Genomic DNA, 21,807 nt, shown 5'->3' on the forward strand with positions numbered 1-21,807 from the left:
TGCTCCCTGCTTCACTCTCTGGGGGCCGGGACCAAGTGAGAGACCCTTCATGGATGTGGGAAACAACTTCAATTCTGTCTGTCTACAGCCTTATTGTGGCTTGGAAAGCAATTAAGTAGGACTTAGGACACTGTTCTCCCACACAGAAAAGCCTTAGGACAGAGGAATATACTGTATTACTCTGCATATTAGTGCTCTTGCCAGATTTAAGAACTTTCATTTCATTATTGGTACTGTGCCTATTTTGGGTGAAAATATACTGCACATACCCACCTAAAATATTTCTCTTCAGATATGGTTAGAAAAATAGGAGTCATTCAGCAAGACTTAACAGATACATCAAACTGCTAATATGGAAAAGTTAATCAGAATTTGTATCCTGAAATACTCCGTATCACTAGTGCAAAACATTATTGAAGGCCACTGTAAATAACACAGTTTTAGTTAAAAGCCGTTTCCAAGATGAAAGATAGATTAAATGAGCTATAGCCTGTATGAGGAATTCCTCATGAGAAATTAATGGTAAAGCTTCTCAAAATCTTTCATGCTTTGGCTAAAAATATTAGCACCATAAAAATTCTTCAGGGGGCAGAGTTGAGGTGGCAGATGCAGAGTGATCAGAACGTTAAAGAGGCACATTTTCCCTTTTTATGGAGAGGCCTCTTTCAAATCTGTCATATGATGGATTTGAAATGAAAGTTTAATGTGCACTCAGTTTTTCAGACAGCCATCTTTCTACAGCTTGATTATTAATAACAATTTAATCTTAGCTAGCTTTCTTTTCTTCAGCTCTTGATGATTCATTTATCTTATTTATTTAGCATCAATCTAAGAAAAAATACTCAGATCATAAAGTTAAGGGAATGTTCCACATTAATAAACTAATGTAAGATCAGTCTACAGTACATTTTGAAGAAGTGTTTAATCCATAGTTGTTTGAATTAAAAAGTGAAAAAGTGTAAATAGTGTATAAATAGCGAGCAAATAATGTGACTGGATTTCCTGTTTATCCTGTATGCAATATTTTTTGAGCTGTAATTCTTCCTCTGGGCACAATATGAGGAATGATGAGGCCATTTCCATGGCTCATATTGTATAAAATATTTTTCCATAATAATGCCACAGTATAGAGGTCATTTTGTTGGTGAGTCAGTAAATGAGACCTAGGAAGAGAGTGGATTTTTGGCAGCTCTCAGGAAAATAAACTTGTAGCATTAAGTAAAATAAAAATTCTAAATGTGTGAATACATTTACAGGGTCTGATCCAAAGCCATTAAATTCGTTGACATTTTTACTTTTTAAAAATATTTCATCAATATTAAGCAAATTATAAAAAGTTACGTAATCAGAAGCAACCCCTCCAAGTCAAAAGATTTTGAATTTTATGACCTAACAAGACAAGGGAGTGTCACTGTCCCTCCTCACAGGACATTCTGTTCTGAGTCCTGCAGCAAAGCAGAAAGACTGCTTCCATTGATTAGTTAAGTTAATTCAGATGTCTGGAATATGTACAAACAATAAAAATTGTGACTCTAATGTGCATTACTTTGGAATTAGTGGCATAAATTTAATTTCCCATCATTTGGGCCTTGCATGTAAGTTTTTCCTAGTAGCATAAATAGTTGTGTATAATGTTGAGAGCATTTAACTGGGTATCACCATTGCTGAGACAGGGAGAAGAAGAAACAGTCTCTGGAATAACTGGGTCCTTGACCCTACATTGTTTTAAGTTCAAAGCTTGTACCTTGAATTTGGATTTCAAAAAATAAATTACCAAGCAACATACAGCCAAAGGTATTACTAGATTTTATTGTCTCTTTTTAAGTTTTTATTTAAAAGCAAATTCTTTTGTAATAAAATTTAAAATCTAGGAGTAGAGCCTTTAGAGAAAGGGTTGTGTCATTCCTGTGTACTTCAGCAATATCTGATAGGGTTTCAGGCTCTATATAGAAAAATATATTTAAATAATGCAACTTCAATATTGCATAAATTATGCACATATATATATGGCAGGAGTTTCTAACCTTAAGGACTGAAAATTTTAGTCACATAGATAAAAAAAGTAGGAATGAGAAGGCGCAGAGGCTCCTGTGTCACCAAACCACTGACTTGCCCATGGTAACAAAGGGAATGCACTGCCCAGTGGGATATTGAATCCATGTTTTATTAATCCCTGGCTAGTATCTGATCTGCAAGTCACTTTTTTTTAATGCAGGAGATCCTACTGGCATTTTCAGAACGCTCAGCACTCCAAGCAGTGGTGCAGGTCAGGACTCTGCAGATGTTCTTACAAAAAATCTTGTTCTGAAAAGGAAGTGGAGGGACCAGCCAAAGGGGTCATGAGGAATAACAGGAACATTTGGCAACTCAGGGTACTCATGTGCTCGTACATTGTTCGGTCCTTCTACATTGTGTAATGCTTGTTTTCTGTATCTGGCTCCATGTTTTGTTCTGTCTAAATCACAAAATAGTCCATGGAAGGGGAAGAAAGTGCAGGAAAACCACTTCCTTGGCTTCCGTGTGTGTTGTGTGTGCTGCTGGCTGGCTGAGAGTCACATGGCCACCTGCGAGAAACTGTTGAAAAACCTTTCTTTTGTCTTTGATTTTTCTTTCTTTTCCTACAGCATTGCCATACAAAGTGTTGAGACACAGTTTTCTAACATCGGTTTGTGTTTTCATTTGCTGAGATTTTTTTCCTCACAGCTACTAAATGTAACTCTGTTCTTTTCACCAGCTTTGTTCCCTGGCATCAGGAACACCTGAGAGTGTTGTGTGAGCCGTGGGAACTGATTGGGCTCAGTGTGGGAAGGTGACCCTCTCCTCTGACCAAATCCTTGTGTTTGTGTCCCCCTCCAGCCCTGCGGAGCCGCTCAGGACGCTCCATTATCAATGGCAACTGGGCCATCGACCGCCCGGGCAGGTACGAAGGTGGTGGGACAATGTTCACTTACAGACGCCCCAATGAGATCTCCAGCACCGCAGGGGAGTCGTTTTTAGCTGATGGGCCAACAAATGAAGTCCTTGATGTCTATGTGAGTTAGTATTTAAATTATTCTTCCTGATGGAAAAGAAATTGTTCAGTTCATTGTTAACATGCAACGCTAAAATGGCATTCAGTGCCAGCACTTTGTTACTTTAATTTTGAAATGTTAGTTTTGATGCTTTACACTTGTTGGGTGTGGTATCCATTTTGCTTCAGATCTTAGGAAATCTAAATCAAGCCTTTTTCTCTCAGATGTAACTGATGCAGTAAAACCAATTGAACTTGTTCAATAAAGTAGAAATAAGGCATATAAATGTCCAAGGCTTTTCTTTTGTGAACAGGATTTTTTCTGGACACTTTCCTATAGAAACAAATTTGGTGTAGTTCAGTTTTGCAGTGAAGAAGCAAATACTTAAGCCAGACAAGGCCTCTCACCATCTCAGTTTCCTTTATAAGAAATGAGTCCATAAACCTATAGAATGTGGGATTTGGAGCAGGGCAGTTTTAATACAAAGGTGTGATATGATACCATAGATAATGGCTATTTGAGAAAGGAAGAGAGAAGACAGATTGTAAGAGAAATCATATTGAGAGAGCTTTTTACTTCAGATGGGATGGGTTTTAGTTCATCATACTGAAATGAAAAATATAACTGGAATTGATTACGATTTCTTCCAAGGTAAATGGGGTGTTCTGAGATTATACACTCCCACACAATAAAATTAATTTCTTGAAAAAACTAGATTAACTGAATATATGTTTCTTCCATCCAGCTGTGGCTTTTTTGTCCTTGAGTGCAATATGGGGTGGAAAAGGGAGTGTACTGGATAATCTCTTAGAAAAATTATTAGTAACTACCCTGATTACTAATCTGGGAAAAGTTAGATGTTGGCAAAGTTATTCCCCATCTGAATGGTGTCTAATAAAGCGATGTAATAATTATGCTAACACTAGAATCATTAAGGTTGAAAAAGACCTCTAAGATCATCTAGTCCAACTGATCCAAACTTCTGTTCCAATTGATTGTAATGTATGACTGGAAAAAGCCTGGAAAAATAAACAGTTGGGCTCCTAAACTGTGCAGTGCAGACTCTGTGTGTTCAGATGTTCGTGTCATTGTGCAGTTACAGGGTTTGTGAGTTGAGGCTTGGCCCTGTGTTTTTATTTTTAGCCAATTAATTCCTAGTACGTAATGACCCAGAGAGAACAGGGTTAGGAAGTGGATTAAACAGATATTTCCAAAGTAATATCATTAAAAAGCCTTGAGTTTTGATGTTGTTTGATGTTTGTTTTGGTGTTTGATATGGTAGTGTTTTGGTTTAGGCTTAGGGACTGCCGTGATGGGCATGGCTTTACCAGCTTTGCTCAGTGGCTGCTGCTGGGGATTGCTACTTCTGATTTGACTGGACTCTCACCTGAGATGTTTCTGGTTGGTAGGAGGAATACCACAATTCAGTATAAGATGATTGTTCAGTCTCTTTTTTAATATAGTGTGGCAAGATAAAGGTGAATAGTGCTAGATGGAAGAAAATCAATGCTCAATATGACACGGCCTATCTCCCAGGTTTGCAATGTGTAGCCAAGCAGATACAGATGTCTTTTTTCAGACTTACAGTGCCTGAGTCATGTAATTCTCCATTCACCCATACTCATGATCTTTGTGCTCTGTGTAGAAAAATTAAGGGATTTGCAGTTGGGAACTCCAAGTGGCTCTCGGATTTCTCCAAATGGTTGTTTTCCTGAGATCATGCTGTCTTTATTCCACTCTGAAATGTAGAGGAAAAAGCTTTCTGATTTACAGGAGGGTATAAGTAGCAAGAAAAAGAGATGCAGTTTCTGTCCAAGTGTGAAGTATACACATAGTATATATTGCTATATACACAAGTATATATTGCTACAAAGACTTAGGTCCACTAACTCGAAGCAAAACTGTATTTTTCTGCAGGAAAGCTGAAACAGTAAGCTAATTAGGGACTTCATCAGTTAAGCTCTCTCTAAAATATGCCTGTCAGTTGTTTTGAGAAATGTGGTGGGAGCATCACATGGGAACCACTGGGGAGTTGTTCCTGGAACCATCTAGAGAGCAGAGTCCTGGATCTGGAAAGGATAGTGTACTGCTGGTTCTGCTGCTGAAGTCAGTTCCCAGTTCTTGGTTCTCTCAGGACCACAAAGAGGGTGTATTTTTTGGATAAGAAAGTGACATTGGAAGGACCCAGCCTTAAAAAAAAATAACGCAGGGAGTGCATTATTAGACGGTTCAGAAAAGTGAATGCTCCCTGAGGAACAGCGTTTAGAGGAATAGCTATTATATTTGGCAAGGAAAGAGTGATTTTGACATAAGTTTAAACAAAAGTCTGAATCCCTTGTTGGTATTAATAGACGTGAATTCAGTGAAGCCTTAAAGTGTTAGTTGTGCTCTGCTGGGTTACTGGGCCATGAGGATAGCAAGATGTTTTACTTTCAGGTCCATGGATTGTGAGAACCAAAGAGGCAGAGCAAGTCTGATATTTGCTTGTGGGTTTGTTGTTTTGGGTTTTTGTTTGTTCGTGTTCTGGTTTGATTTGGTCTGGTTTTAAAAGGTACTTTGAGTGTAGTCTGAAGCTTCTATCAGACTAATCCCCACAGAGAGTTCAGGCTGAAACATGTGTCAGTAGTAGCAGTACTGAAGTAATCAGGGCTAAAGCGGTGAAACCAGCAGCTTGTGACACCCCTGCATTTGCAGTGTGGGTATGCTGGAACTCAGAGCAGCAATGCAGTAGGAGTCAGTTGCGAGTGGAGTGTGCTGCTAACAGTTTAAAAGAGCTGTCCTGAGGTCGTATCTTTCTCAAATCCTATCGTGCCCAACTTAAACAAGCACACCTGGAGTAATGGTAGCTGTCAGAGTCATGCTCCTGTCAGCTCATGTGCAGCAGTGCTCTGAAAGCCCTGAGCTTCATTTTCACATTTAAAGGAGAAAACCTTCTGGTTCCTGCCTGTGTTTCATAAAGAACACGTTGATAGAGTTGTGCTTTGCTGTAAGGCAGTGGGACTCTGGCTGCACTTATGTTGCATCTTCATTCAATTGAAAATGAATGTGGAAGGAAGTCCACGTGCCTTTGGGATCTGCTCCTGATCTTTGCTGGGCAGTGCTCGTGGGAAGGGCAGCAGGACAGCCCCAGTTTGAGCTAGGGGATTGTTGGGGCTCCATGGAGTGCTGAGGGAGCTGCAGGGTGCTGAAGAAGCAGCTGGCTTTGTGATGGGCACAGAGTAAGGTGGCTGTGCTGTCTGCAGGGGCTCTCCTCAAGCACTGGGAAACCTTAAAAATGCAGTAGGCTGCATGTGTAGGGTTGGGGGGCGATTTCTGCTTTGTTTCTTTGCTTTTGTTACCTCAGGCGTCTGTCAAGTTCCTGCTGAGACAGTTTTGATGACCTTAGGACCATCTCTTCTGCTGCTGAGGCCTGGTGTGAGCCTCTGCTCCTCCCCTTGCTGAGGGGGGAGGCCGTGGCTGGCACAGCCCCCAGCACACCTTGGCCCCAAGCATGGCAGTCTTAGGTTTTTCAAAGGAGATTTAGACAAACAGTTTCTCTGCCATCATAAGCTAGCTGAATTTGCAAACATGGGAACTTGTATTTTCTTCTTTTTGCATTTTTGGAGACAGCCATTAACCACTTCTTCTATCCCAACCAGTGATAAATTCTGTTATGTAGCTGATCAGTTCAAACTGATATTTGAGTATTAGTAACATAACAAGTGGAAGAACTCAATGTATGGCTGTTTTCTTTTTAGATGATACATCAGCAGCCTAACCCGGGTATACATTATGAATATATCATTCCAGGAGACAATGTCATTAGTCCTCAGTTGATTGCTCACAGGAGGCCAGGTAAAATGCCACCGTTTCCTTTTGTCAAGCACATTTTGTTACTTAGTAAGCTAATGGAGAAATTCATACCAACGAATTCAATGTAAATGCTGCCATTGATCTGGGAGAGGCCCAGAATTTCACGTTGAATGGGAACTCAGCACAGATTTGGTAAAACTTCAGTGTGCTAAAACTGGCAGGATTTATTATGCTTTAGCTGGGAATATTCCTACTTTGAGTTAGGAGTGTTGTAACCATGTCTCAGAATCAAAATAGAACATGATCTTTCTTTTCAGAGTCTTTCTTTTTGAGATGATTTAAAACAACACTCCGCAGTTCCCATTTCCTCTTGCAACTGGAGAGGATCAAACAGAACTATGTTCTCTTCCCAGACAAGAGTCTGGGCAGCTCCTGCCTGAGCTGTGGCTATGTGCTGTGTGCACTCCTAGGAAGTTCTCAAGGACAGGAGAAACTTTGCAAGTGAATTTGGTCCTCGTTTTAATGTTTGTGACATGCTTTGACAAATTTCTGAGTGTTTGGTATGTTCATAACGAGGAGCAGCTGTGCTGTGACATGGGCAGGCACAGAATGCAGAGTGGAACAAAACAAAAATGCTTTGGGAAATCCTGACACTGGGTGCGTTAACTCTGCACTGTCTTTGGAGATTCTTCAGGTTTTAGTTTTTAATGTACTTGCTGGCTAAGACTTGGTTATCTTGGTTTAAAAAAACACAATCTTTGCAGGTCACTATTAGGCAGTCTCTACATAGCAGATTAAAGCTGCTTCCAAGTTTAGTGATTCTCCAGTTCTAATTATTAGAGAATCATAACATAAACTAATATTTTCATGAGAGGCTCATCATTTTACTTTTCTATTATTGTCCTTCATCAGGGGAGCCATTGAATGGTCAGTTAGGAATGGCAGAAAGTACAAGTCATGAGGATGAGGATTTGCATAGAGAGACAGACGTTCTCACTGGACAGGGAGCTGGAACTTTTCCAGTTATTCAACCGGGAAGATTTCCTTCTCATCAGCCAGAAAACCAGGTGCCTGCTGTGCAACCACCAAGACAAAACCGAGAACACAACTGGAAACAGGTTGGAAAAACTGAGTGCACTACTACCTGTGGGAAAGGTAAGTGCTTTGTGTGTGCAATAAACATTGTTACGCCTGCTGTTTGTTTTCTGTTCTCTTACAACCAAAAGTCATTTCACCACTATTACCTGTGCTTATATTTAAATCAGTAGAAACAGCAAAATTAAAAATAGAAAGCATGGAAATTATAAGGCAAGATGACATTTGCCCCTGAAAGGGAATATTTCAGCATTTATGGCAAGCTGCTCTCTCCCATACCCTTGATACACAGCTGCTTTCCTCGACATTCTTTGGCATTCTTTACATTTCCTTCTGCCTCTCCAGCTTTGTCAGATACACCCAGCGTGCTTTTTGTGTCTCTGTCAACAGTTTTCTTATGTTCACGAGATGGTTTCACAGGCATTTCATCAGGCACCTTTGTCTCATTGGATGTTGCTGGAGCAGCACTGATGTGACTTTAGAAATCTGAGGTTTTAACAGGGAAGAAGTGAGAAGGAAAAGGGATGGAAAAGGCCTGGTGAGCTTTTGGGCAGTGGTGCATACACTTTTATATACTGCAAAGATTAAGCTTTGCTGCCAGACATTCACAGTGATCACAGATTCAGTAATGCAGAACACAAAAAAATTACTTGGAAGAATAAGTTTTTGTGATGGTAAAAAAGAAATCTTTTGTACTATGCATAGTCACCCACCACCATACCCACAGCACTGCAGAGGTTTATAATAAACATGTATCAGTGTGGGAGCTCAGCTGACTCACCAGTTCATGTACATGAAGAACATTTGCTTCTTAATTCGTTTGAGAGGACGCTTCATAAATTTCATCCAAGGCCAGATGAGTGTCCATGTTGTAGCTACAGACAGAGCCAGAAAAATCCAGCAATATTGATAGCAATCAAAATTGCTTCTCAGTTAATTAAAAAAAAAAAAAAAAAAAAAAGCAAACAAACAAAAACACACACAAACAACAACAACAACAATATTTCTCCTTGGAGAAATTACTGCAAAAGTACTAGAGCTGAAATACAATCAGTAAAATTCAGACTTCTTTAAGTCAGCCCTTTTGTGGAGAAAAATATTTTAGTTGGCATTTAAGCACACTGCGCTTTACTACAAGTCATACAGGCAGAATCCATAATTGTGTCTGATTATTGGCTAGCAGCAATCAGTTTGTATCAACAAATTCCCATAATCAAGGTGAATTTTTGTATCCAAGTCAGGTAAATTATGGTGCAGTTGCAGGAACCCATCAGGGTAAATGTATTCTTCCTTTCCATCATAGAAATCTTGGTTGTGTATGCCCTGGCCTTTATCAACATCAGCACATTGTTCTTGTTCTTGTCCTTTCTGCAGAGATCTGGTCACTCTTGGCTGTGGTATTAATGAAATCTGAGTCAAAAGGAAGGTAGCAAAACTGTAGGACTTAAGAAAAAAAATCAAAATTAAAAAAATTAATTTCAGCCTTCAATTTACTCCATGAAATGTAGCAATAGAACTGCCAAAAATAAGTGTCTCTTTTCCCTTTATAGGAAGAATGTGTGCATGTTCTGATTGTTAATTCAAAAGAAACTGGATCTTGAGAGCCACATCCTGAAACTGTTGAGACTGTATGAGCATTTCTCACGATCTTGGTGTGAGACACCTGTGACTCTCTGATGGCCCTGAGGCAACTCAAGCCAAGCTAGGTTATACAGGCTGACAAAGAAGGGAGTGGAAAAATCAGGAAAAAAAATCTGTTCTGTTTAAAGCTTTGTTTTCATTTTGCATCATCATTCAGTATAGGACACTTCCTGCTTTTTTCTTTCCTCTATGTTTTCCATTGTCTTCTGCTTTAGTTCTTCATGCAGAAATACCAATGGTGGTTTTTAATTATTTTTTTATGATCCACCAATGTTAAATAACCTTGGGAAATTCCAAGTTGCAAGAAAAAAAAAATTAAGTTATTTTTGTGCTACCTAAGGAGAAGGGAGGCTAAATTAACAGTTTTGATGAAAACCTGTGAGATTTCAAAGCTCACTTGTAAAACTTTGGCTTAGAAAAAAGACTATTGCCATTTTTTTACAAAGTGAAAATGGTTCCCATGAGAACTGCCACCAACTCTTGTCCTAGATTTCCATTTAAGATGACTGAGTAAGTAGATCTGCTGGAATTTGGACGGTGCAGAAAGTGCCACCACATCCTGTCAGCACTTATATTTGGAAATTTTGGATAAAACCTTTGTCCGTGTTTCCTGTTGTTAGGTTATGCTTTTCCTTTCTGCATCAGTGTTGGATGCTGCTGTTATTGCTGCAGAGTCTTTTGCAATTCTTTACCTAATTGTCTGTTTAATTTCAGGATCACAGTACCCAATTTTCCACTGCGTCAACAGAATCACTCACGAGGAGGTGCCCGAGGGTTACTGTGACAGCAGCACCAAACCCATTCCAGAAGAGGAGGCCTGCAACCTCTTCCCATGCCCTGCTTTGTAAGATACTGCCATTTAAGTCAAGTGAAATAAGCCAATATCATTGAGATCTTGCACATTAAAGAGGCTATTCTAAGTAGGAAAATAGTTTCAGCTTCTAACTACAATGCATTTGTGTTGTAAATTGTAATGTATGGGGTTTTTTCCGCAGTTGTTGGTGGCCTTCTTCCCCTTCACAGGGGGCAATAGCCTGCAGAGTAGACAGAAGGAAACCTGGGAATGAGTAGGTGTAGCAGTTTCTCAAAACGTGAGTGATTGTTCAGGCAGACGCGCTCCGTGTGGTCTCTGTGGGTTCACTGTCTTCAAGTGAGAGGCTTCTGCGCATGCCTGTGTAAGAGAAGAGGCTCTGCAGGTTGTGCCACTCCACATGAGATCAATGTGCTACAGTGGCCAGACTTTCATTATTTAAAGAGAACATAGTGCTCACAACAGCCCCCCTGTACATTCACCTTCTCCCTGAATTGAGCAGTTCTTTGGCTCCGGGGCTGGTTTTTGAGGTGGTGATCCTTGTCTGCAGCACACTGATACGACCAGCTCAGGTGTGGTCTCCTTCTGAATCACGCTTGCAATTGGGAGACTGTGAATTGCAATTGGCTGAGCAACTTGTTTGAAACATTCAGAAATTAAAAATAAAAATAAAAATTTAAAATACAATCAAAAGGACAGTTCCTCCAGGGTGTATACCAAGAAGAGAAAAGGGTTAAACCCAGCTGCCTTTAGAGCAACTTTGTTTTAGGTCAGTTTTCCATCTGTCTTGTGGTTATACTCTTCAGTTCTCTTCTGAGCAGCAAGTGGTCACTCCTGATCCCAGGGAAGTTTCTAATGGTGTAAGTGCCCTTACAGGCTCAGAGATGTCTCTGATGAGCTGTTTCCTAGTGCATATTAGATACTGAGGAACTTCTGAAGTCATTTACCTGGAGATGGCCTCTCTCACCAAAAGTGTTTTCCTGACCTTTTCATTCTAACAACTCGTATTCATTCGTGATAATATCAAGAGTATAAAGAAAATATAAATATTTAAATGTAGAGAATTTGCTTGCTGTCCACAAGAGTTCTGAAATAAAATATGTAAATAGTTCAGATACTTCCTTTAGATGTGTGTCTGTCTTCATGTTTGTAAAGAAAAAATTGAAAATGGCGTATCTATACAAAGGTGACTAAATAAATACAGTGAAATTTTGGAATGAGAAGGATATGTCTAGGGATTTTTTCAGTCTCTCAAGTTAATTACATTTGTTCATTGCTTATCATTTACTATTTCAGTTTTACTGATGAATGAATGCCTGGATGCATTTCGTGATTTTTTTGTGTCATTGTTCTTTTTTAGAGGTTTTGTTGCAGAAAAATTTTGTGCAGCACATCTTAAACTTTTGGGAAGTGTCGTTAGAGCAGTAATGTATATTATAGACAAATTCTTTTAAAAACCAAGCAGCTATTACAGGCTTAAGTAACATTTGTAATATGTCTTGAGAGCATGGATTGTGCAATCTGTATCCGTGCTCATAATTCCCAGCCTCTGCAGGAAGGATGTGTAAGGTGTGTGGTGGTGCCTCCCAAGGGATCGTTGCATACACAGAGACTGAAGTGTGATTTCAGAGGATTCTGGACCAGCATCAGAACCAGTGTTAGAGAATTCTTTGTGGGACACAGATATCCTTTTTTTTTCTCTTCAGCTGGGATATAGGGGAGTGGTCTGAGTGCAGCAAGACCTGTGGGCTGGGCATGCAGCACCGGCAGATCCTGTGCCGGCAGATCTACGCCAACCGCACGCTGACAGTGCAGCAGTACCGCTGCCAGCACCTGGAGAAACCTGACACAACCAGCACCTGCCAGCTCAAGATCTGCAGCGAGTGGCAGATCAGGACAGAGTGGACCTCAGTAAGTAGGATCCATTCATTTGGGGCAGAGCACCTCAGTAAGAATACAAGTTTTCTTCCAAGCATCGCAAATCAAACATCAATTTGGTTTTGTTTAAAACAAGTGGAATATTAAAAGCCTTGGAAATGAGCAAATCTGAGTTCAGTAAATCCCTGCTTGACTATGACCATTGGTTTCATAACCAAAAAGATGTCTTAGCAGGAATGAACAAACTGTGTGGCCCCAGCTCCCTGGTAAACCACTGCAGTCCTTGCACAGAGGCCTGATGCAAATTCCCTTTTGTCACAGTGTTCAGTGCCTTGTGGAGTGGGGCAGAGGACTCGAGATGTGAAGTGTGTCAGCAACCTTGGGGACATTGTTGATGATGAGGAATGTAACATGAAGCTGCGGCCAAATGACATCGAGAACTGCGACATGGGCCCCTGTGCCAAGAGCTGGTTCCTTACAGAATGGAGTGACAGGGTAAGGCTTCTCAGTATCTTTATCCTGCCAAACCTTCTAAAACAAGATCATCAGAATTTTAAAAATACACATCTGTACAGCCATAAAAGGAGTAATCTTATTTTCCATGTTTATTCTTGGTCTTTTAAACAGGCAAAAAGCAAACAAAAAAATAATGATCCCAAGGGCTTCTTGGGTTTGTGTTACGATACAAGAATGCACAGAAGGGGCATGCCTGTGGGTACATGGCCAAATGTCCAGACTTAGAATTGGCTCTGAGTTTGAACTTTCCAAAATATTGAGTGTGCTAAGATTTATTATTCTTCCTAGCTTAGTGCTGAGTCTCAAGATTCAAACCGTTAAAAGTTTCCCCACTGTTTTTTTAAGGGATTCAGATTTTAGGCCTGATGTCTGGGTTTAAGTTCAATCCATAAACCAATTATCTCGTAGGTGTGAAAAGACGGGAAAAACTTCATAAACTCAGGCAGGCTTGATTCGGGCTGTTGTATTTTGTGAATGTGCATGTTTGGGTTAATTTTATTCCAATGAGTCAGATTCTCTGCAGGAAAGCAGTAAAACCAGTGATGATTTAACTTGTTTCATGATTGGGCTCCGAGTTGTTGTTCAGTGGTGATGTTTATATGCTTTCATTAAGAGGCTTGCAAACATGGGCTAAGAAAAGCCTGGTATTTTGGTCCCTCTTGTGGATGTTTGCATATCAATTTCATCTGTAGGCAATACAGCCTTCAGTCTGTAAAATACCGGTTGCCTCTCCCTTTGCCTAGACAGACAAATAACATAATTTATCAGTGAAGCTGTAAGATTACGTTCATAAACTCGTGATTTCATTGTTTAGATCACTTTGTGATAGTACTTCTGAAAGCCAGGAATGTCAGGCTCACAGGCTGGGCAGGAGTTGGATGCTCAGGAGATCTTCCACATGGTTTAGATGTTGAGATGGAGCAGGAACTTCACAAGTAGGGCATGTACTTGCTATGTCATAGGACTTTAAAAAAGCTGATCAGACTCTTACTACAAGGTCTGCAAAGTTTTCAGCCCCTAGACAACTCAGGTAGGTTTTATAAAGAAAACAAAAATATAAACTGCTAAATCCATGTTGTTGTGACTTTTTTTTCCAGTGTATACTCTTGCATAGTATGGCCAGAATGATACCAGGAGAAGCAGAGGTATTAGCGCACAGGGCAAAGATTTTGCTGTAGGGAAATGGCAGTGGGTTTGGGTTTTTTCTCTGCCTTTTTTTTTTTTCCCCTTATAGGTCTGTTCTTTGTACAGTGCTGTTAAATCCATTCTACCCTCAGAAACGTCATTTGGGCCATCTGCTATTGCCCAGTGCAGTTCTACCACACAGAGCACAGACATTGCAGTGAAAACTCTAGTGCCATTCTCTTCATTATTCTATGCTGATATTTAGTCCTCTGCAGAATTAAAAGCAGCTTTTGAGCTGAAGGTTATAACTGTAGAATGTTATTATGCTTATTTATACATGTTAAATGAGACGTAGAAGTGAAACAGGTAATGTGGAAAATGTTGGAGTTTTTTTCTTACCACAAACTTTTTAGGGCTTGAGAGTAAAGAATGGATTTTGTTACCTTCTCAGTTTATATAAGCGTACAGATTAATTTCTTCCAAATGCTTGCTACTGTAGTTGGCATTATTCACCATCACTTCTGCCAGGAGTGGGTTTGGAGTTTGATTCACGGAGAGGATGTAAGAAACAGCTTATTTCAGGAAGAAGGCAGATTTGGGGTGGAACATGCAGGATCTCCTAAGATTCACACATACCTCATAACTGGGATGTTGAGACACTCAGGGACAGTGATTCCAGCGCAGGCACTGAGGTACAGCAGCCGTGAACAGCTTTGCAAAGTCAGGCTGTTGGCCATCAGCTGTCTTCCTGTGCCGTGGCAGGGCTGCATCTCAGGGGCAGAAACTGCTCTTTCTTTGTAGAGGAGTGTGTTTCTGTTGAAAGACAAGTGAAGAATTCTGTCATGGTATAGAAATGGTCATTCCCAGATGTATAGGCTTTGCATGTGTCATTTCCCCAAACAATTCCTTAAAAAGTACTTGAATGCAAGCCGCACTTCAGCAATAAGCATAGATCAGCGATGGGCAGCCGCAAGTGGTTCAGATAAGCAGCCAAAAGTTCAAATGCTTTAAAAAAGCTTGTTCAAACCTCTTGAGTCTGCAAAACTGTGGTAGAAATCTCACAAGAACAGACCTTCTTTGTGAGATTTATTACATGCCTACTTCAAGTCCCAGCTGGAAATACCACAGAACAGTCTTTCCCATTGTATTTTGACATTTCATACGTGCCTAGAAATAAGAGGTAAAAGAACTTATCATAACTTTTGGAACTTTGAAATGGTTGAGTTCAAACTTAGTTAAAGCTGGAAGAGAAGGCCTTTTCTGAACCCACTTTGCAAACACTTCATGTGTACAGTTGCACATGCAGCCAGTGGAGATTTCCAGAAGCCTGGCAGAGATTGGTTAGGCACATACTTCCTCTTTCACCAAGGGAGAGGTCACACTTCACTGTCTGGATTGATGGGATGCACAGGCCATTACGATATAGCCTTGGTTAATGAGCAGAACATCAAGAGAAAAGCACAGCAACATAAAAATTACAGTTGTCTTTAGTGGCAGCAAATGTTCGATTTCAGGATTTGATAGCTGTGGTACGTATTTGTGCAGAGTTTGAAATAGGTATTCTTTAAAACTGTTTTAAGAAAAGAACGTGGTCTAATTTAGGAATAAAGAGTTTGTGTGCTCTTATTTTACTGAGACCATGCAAAGTTTTAATTGATGCAGAAATCACACTAGTTACCTATATTATCATTAATAGTTTCTGTGGTTCTGAACTGGTTGATTATATAGTTATTTTTCCTTAAATGTGACTTCAGCAATATTACATATATGCACTTAAAAATCTGTAGAGCACATACAAATCTGTGTGTAGGAGTTGTGTTTCCTTCCCAGGGTGGGCTGTATGTTGCTTTACCCTGTAAATAACACTTGGCTGCCTTCTTGCCAAGTCTTGTTTTCCCACAATGTATTTATGTATTTTATGGGCCACCTGTTTTGCCCCATGGCATTGACCTCCTTGGTGTCGGTTTCTGCACACGCTGAATTTTTATATATGTAATTAAAAACCCCTTCATGTTCCTAAGACAATGCTGTTCTTGATTTGTGGTATTTTGATAAACAGCTATCAGAGTCCATTGAGTGTATGTTGCACAAACACTTCTACCTGCAAAGCTTATGAAGCGTGGGCCACCATGTGCACTCTGGAAGGAAAGGAGGGAAAGCAATTCATTCCTGGGAAACAAACACTTCTTTTCTGAAAAGCTTATACTCTTGTTCCTGGTATGGGAAGTTTGTCTAGACTCCATCTATCGATATCCCCCAGGCTCAATCTTGAGAGAAGCAGAAATTTTTGCCCATTTCAGTGGAACAGATTACAGGTTGAAAGTCTGTAGTAGCAAAGTGCTGGTTGGTCATACTTTGTCTGTGCCTGTCTTTGCATTTATTCCTCTATCTTGAGCATAAATAAGACAATTAACTTAAGCTTTGTGGCTTTGACTTTTATATGATCTTTAACCTCTTTTGCCTATAGAGAGTCTAGACAAACTTTTGTGATATTTTTATGTGCATTTGTAGAAAGATTGCTTCCTGTCTCATAATTCTCTAAAGATGTCATATTGCATTAAAGCAGCAGAGTTCCACCAAACAGCATCCATTAATCAGTAGAGTAAATCTGGTGAACCTTACTGAACTTAGCAACAAAATGGGATTGATGGGAGCAGATGAGATTCTTGCAAACATTTCACATGACTGATTCTTTGACAGCTCTAATTGCTGGAAAGTTTATTTCTCCTGTGGGTCAGGGGCGGGAAACTGCATTCTCCTGATTTACAGCAATGGGAGACTTAGCAATGTTTCCTTCCAGCTAACTGGAGCATTCCCCTCCTGCATTTTTGTTTATTCCTCGTTGCCATCTCCTCTGCTCATTTGTTTCTCGTTTTATGTTTAGAGCCTACTTAGAAAAGAAGCCAAAATACAAACAATTCTTAGATGTTAATGAGATTCTGCGGCCAAAATAAAATCTCAGGAAGAAAGAAAAAATGCTGCACATCAGGGAACATAATCAAAACAAACCAAACACATGCTCTGGATTTCACTCTTCATTAAAAGGAATAACAGTAATGCTTCTATAATAATCTTGTGCAAGAGAACTGTAGTAAAAGGACAACTTCATAAAAATCGATACATTATTCCTCTCAGTTCTAAACATTTCCTAAAAGGTTCAAGAGGGTTTGTTGACCAGTCAAATGTGGAACCACCAATGAATATTATAGGTTACATTCTTCTTTCACTGCTTTTTATTTAAATCTGGATACTTCACTTAAAATCCCCTGAATCTTGAGGGAAAAAAGAAAAATCACCATTAAGCTTGTGCAAGAGTTCATTATTTTTTATTATCACGGCTTATTAGTTTTAGTATAAAATTAAAACAAGATGAAATACCCTTTTTCATTGATTTAATGTGGGATTCATATGGAAATAAAAAGTTTGCGTTCTTTATGTATAAATACGTAACTCACTTCATAATTTGCAAAGAAACATACAGCCAGGAGAGTTTGATAGAAGGGTGGCCAAGGTCTGCAGTGGTTTGTGTTTCCTTCTCTAGACCTGGCTTTGTTAGTTCCAGTCCAGCCCCTAAAGGCTGCCTGGCTTTACCTGTGGCCGTGTTGCAGGAGGGTGGCAGGAGGGGCAGGCAGGCTCCAGCTTGTCAGGGCAGCTCCCAGTTCGAGCTCAGAGCCCAGAGCCAGGCACAGTGCCCGGGGCAGCTCCGTGGGGATGAGGCAGGGCCAGGGTCGGGCTGCAGAGTCCAGGCGGAGGGATCAGGCTGTGGCTGGGGAAAGGCTCCTCTCCGAGGAAGCCCGGGCTGATGGAGCAGGGCCCGGGTTAAAGGAGAGCTGGGCCATGGGCAGGAGGTGCCTGGGGCCGGGTGAGGCTGGGCAGGGCGCTGCTGTGTGCTGGTCAGGGTCCTGCCCACCCTGAGCAGGGCTGGCAGCTCTCCGGGCAGGGGTCTCTGCCCTGCTGGTGATTACTGGAGAGCGTCGCCGTTGTGACCTTGGAAGGGTTCCGTGGAACTGCTGGCTGATCCAGCACCTGCTGCATGCATCGGTGTGCTCTAAAGGGAAACCATTTAAATCTAGGTGTCGGAAAATGTTTTGACAGTGCAAAAAGATACTTCTTTCTACACTCTCTTTTTAACTTTTTTTTTCTTCTTTGAGAAATCAAGGCAGCTCTCAGTGGGTTTATGTTCTTTTAAAATCTGCCCCAGTCTTGGAGCTCTGGCAGAAGTGATCTTCTGAAATACAGTTCTGAGCGTATTATTGGAAAAACAAGTGTTACATAATCTGTCTAAAACCCCTTCTGAAATGGATTTTCTCAGAGTAGGTCAAATAATGCTAAGGAATTTTATAAATATATTTGAAACATAGATTTTTTTTTTTCCAGTAACATCAGGATGACTGATAAAAGTCTTTGCTATCTTATGGGAAATAATTAAGGTGATGAAGGTTAAAAGTGTGGTAGACAGAAATCCTGCACAAATGGGGGTGTTTTACTCAAACTCAATTGTTTGTTATTTAAAAGTTTAATTAAGGCTGGCGGTGATATTGAGACCTGTGTGAAAGCTGTCTGGAGGCCCAGGAGAATTCCTGCTGCCTCATTTGAGGGTAATGAGTCAGGCTGGCACGTTAGTGAAGGGGAGCTGGCACTGCCAAAAGGGATTTTCTTTTGCTCTACCCTTGTCTCATAGCTGTGACAAAAATTCAGGCTTCCACTTAGAGTTTTCCAAGTTTGCAGGAACTTGCCTTATTTTCCTGGACTGCTGCTCAGTTGTTTTCCGACAACTATCAGAGCCCTGAATGAGGGGTTTTATTTTTAGTTTTTAATGGGTATGGAAAGCTTCTGAAATTGAACTCAAGAGGGAAGGCCCTCAGGAAGAGGAAAAATGGCAGACTCCTTAAAACACAGACGGAGGTTTCTGAGGAATTTTTTTGCCAATTAAAACAAGACTGTGAAACAAAATATCTTTAATAATAGGACCAGAATAAAGTTGCAGCTTGTGAAAGTTCCTCATGTTTCACAATGTTAGGTTATAGCAGTTACTATGTATTAATGCAACAAATCAATGGCACCAAATTGAAAGTAATGGGTGTATCAATTGTGAAAACCAAGGGGAGAGCATTCATTATCCAGCTCCCTACTCCCTGCCTTGGACTTTAAAAATCCATGATTTTCACAGAGAGGATTTTTGCTGAAAAGGAGATAAAAACATGAAAAAACAAATACATAATGCAAAACATTCAGGTTTAAGTTTGCTTTGTAAATCCTTAGAGGGTAGTTAATCTGTAGTAAAATCTTGCAGCAGAAAGTGGAACAACCCTATACCTTCCCATTTGGTATTTCCTCTGTTATTTGATATGCAAGCCTAGTTCATAACATAATCATTTTAAACATAAGACTAGGGAGATTTTCTGCATGACTTTACAGACTAAATTTGTTCCCAGTTCTGGTTTGCAAAGCAGAAAAGCAAACTAGATTGTCAAATGAAAATTAGTTAGCAATAAGAAAAGCATTTGCAGAGTACATGCATAAGTTCTCTCTGAATTGAACACACTTGGAATGGGAACAGCCACAGAATGGATTTCCGCACAGCAGGTTTGAGTGGGAGCCACGGTGTGGGGCTCAGCTCACCTGGGAGTGGCCAGGCTGAAATGGGTGTACTTTAGCTGTAGTTTAGATGAACAGGAAAACGATCACCACTAGCACAGTTTACATTATTCTTGCATTTTCAAAATTTTGCCGCTTTAGCTTGAAAAGGCCTCCTTAGCCATGAAATTGGTTTGCTGAGGAGTAAATCTACTTTACATACCTGCCTGAAGGTGGAAAATTTTTTTGTGCATCACCAACAGAAAAGCTTCATTATGTTACTTCTAGGCATCATTTGAGAGATGCTTAATTACTTGATCTTGCAGATGGAGGAAGAAACCTGAATTTCTAGTTTTTCAAAAATTGTACTTTGTTAGAAAATTTGCTTCTAAAGGGTTGAATCACTTCTTTAGTTTTCTAGTATTCCATTTCAGTAAAGCTTCGCTATTCTGTTTGAACGTCTTGTGAAAGAAATCAACTTGCTGATAGGAAAAGTGGTTTTCTATTCTGTATCTGTGAAATAAGTGTAACATGACTACATGTTTCACACAAGTAACCAGTGTTCCTCTGTGTAAGTGAGTAAAGAGCGCTTTGCAACCAAGCGCATTTTCAGTCGCTGGTCTCCCTGGAGAAGATGAGTGTCTGCATTAGTTGGTCTTGTTGTTAATAGAGGTGTTGTCATGGCATCTGCTGGTCTGCAGTTAACTGTTGGAAGTGAACCCTGATGCTGTTACCAGTGGCAGCTAAATCAAGTTAATGGTCAACTTTGTGTTAAAAATGTTCTATTGCAGATTTCTATTCATCCACAAGGAATGTGGTGCCCATTGTGGAAGCAATACACAGTTTCTCCTAATTACATTGTATGTTTAAAATAAAATCTGAAATAGCAATCAAATACATCTTTTTCTCTCATATATTACGTTTTTATTTGTGGGTTTCTTTGCATGTGTAATATAATTGCTTAGTTTAAATTCCATTGTATACATGTCTTTCAGTGAGCTGCACATAGGTTTTTCTTTTAGGTTAATGGTCTAGACACGGAATGCCAAATGCATTTTAACACAAAACAAAAGGGAAGATCTAGAAATAATTAAGCAACAAAGGAACAGTCAAACACGAGACTTTATTTCCTTGGCATGTAGGACAGTGAAATACCAGAGACTTTCCTGGTTCAGTAGATGAAATAGCAGACCCTAAGGGCATAAATGGAATTTATGCTGTGATCTGTGAATGGCACGCATACTGTCCCTGAATAGGTGACATAAAAATCTGCATGTCACTATTTAGTAAGAGCTTTCAGAATTTAACAGTATAACTTTGAGAATGGTGAACACAAGTTACTGGAAAGTCATATCATTAAAAAGCAACATTGAATGGACATAAGCGTCTATGGCCACCTCATCTAAAACCAATTTAAAACTTATATTTGAAACAGGCTGGGCAGTAACTTGTGGTAGTTACAGTTATTTACTGAGGATTTACCTGAATCTTTTGAAATTACCTGTAAAAAAAATTTATATTTTTCTACTTTACTGTGCTGTCAGACTCTGTCTGTTTATCTAGAAAAGTTCCAGGACATGCTGTGCAGTCACTTTATTCCCAGTGCCACAGCCCTCAGAGTGTTCCTACCCCTGTCCTTTCAGCCAGTGTAAGATGCACCTGGCTGACAGCTTGAATGCTTGGAGGAGAAACTCAGAGAGCAAAACAAAGGCTGAAATAGGACTGCTGTCTGAAAAGCCTTTTATTGAAATTACCCATTCTCAGAGCTACTAATTAGTGTGAAAAAAGATGAATAAAATGAAAACTGGAAGAATTTACAGACAGGAAGGAGAAAGGAAAAGTAAAAGAGGCAACAAAAAGCTATAAACCAAACATTTCTCTCTTAGATAATCCTTTTGTTTTTGACTGTAAAGATAGGTACTACTTGTAGTGCTTTCAGAAGTATGAAACTGTCAGACAATTTTCTAGAGCTGAATTACAAGTAAAAATAATTGACTTTGTTTAAATGTGTTAACTTCCGTGGCTGTCACTTGTCATTTCCTGGTGCAGTCTGGGGGGCTCCCAGGTGACCGCGTTGTGTCTCTTGCTCGCAGTGCTCGGCAGAGTGCGGGGACGGGATCCGCACGCGCTCCGTGGTGTGCATGACCAACCACGTCAGCAGCTTGCCTCTGGAGGGCTGTGGCAACAACAGACCCTCGGAAACAACTCCCTGTAATAATGGCCCCTGCGCTGGCAAAGTGGAGTGGTTTGCTGGGGGCTGGACACAGGTAAGCCAAGCAAACCAAATCTAACCTGTCTGCTGCTTTTCTACTGGTATTTTACTTTCACACTTGTATTTTGATGCAATGAAGATGTGTGCCT

At 40.2% G+C, this 21,807-nt stretch overlaps 1 protein-coding gene across 4 annotated transcripts in view; it reads left to right on the forward strand.

Annotated features, from left to right (window-relative positions):
* THSD4 (thrombospondin type 1 domain containing 4) overlaps positions 1-21,807 on the forward strand; it is a 268,563-nt gene that overhangs the window by 235,866 nt on the left and 10,890 nt on the right. For all 4 annotated transcript variants that reach the window (XM_040077771.1, XM_040077769.1, XM_040077770.1 and 1 more), the window contains 7 exons: positions 2,857-3,032; positions 6,749-6,845; positions 7,716-7,958; positions 10,254-10,383; positions 12,057-12,261; positions 12,550-12,723; positions 21,540-21,713. In XM_040077771.1, coding sequence (XP_039933705.1) covers positions 2,857-3,032; positions 6,749-6,845; positions 7,716-7,958; positions 10,254-10,383; positions 12,057-12,261; positions 12,550-12,723; positions 21,540-21,713 — 1,199 coding nt within the window. The remainder of the gene's footprint in view (positions 1-2,856; positions 3,033-6,748; positions 6,846-7,715; positions 7,959-10,253; positions 10,384-12,056; positions 12,262-12,549; positions 12,724-21,539; positions 21,714-21,807) is intronic.

This window comes from Hirundo rustica, chromosome 13, assembly GCF_015227805.2.
Source record: "Hirundo rustica isolate bHirRus1 chromosome 13, bHirRus1.pri.v3, whole genome shotgun sequence".
Lineage (NCBI taxonomy): Eukaryota > Metazoa > Chordata > Aves > Passeriformes > Hirundinidae > Hirundo > Hirundo rustica.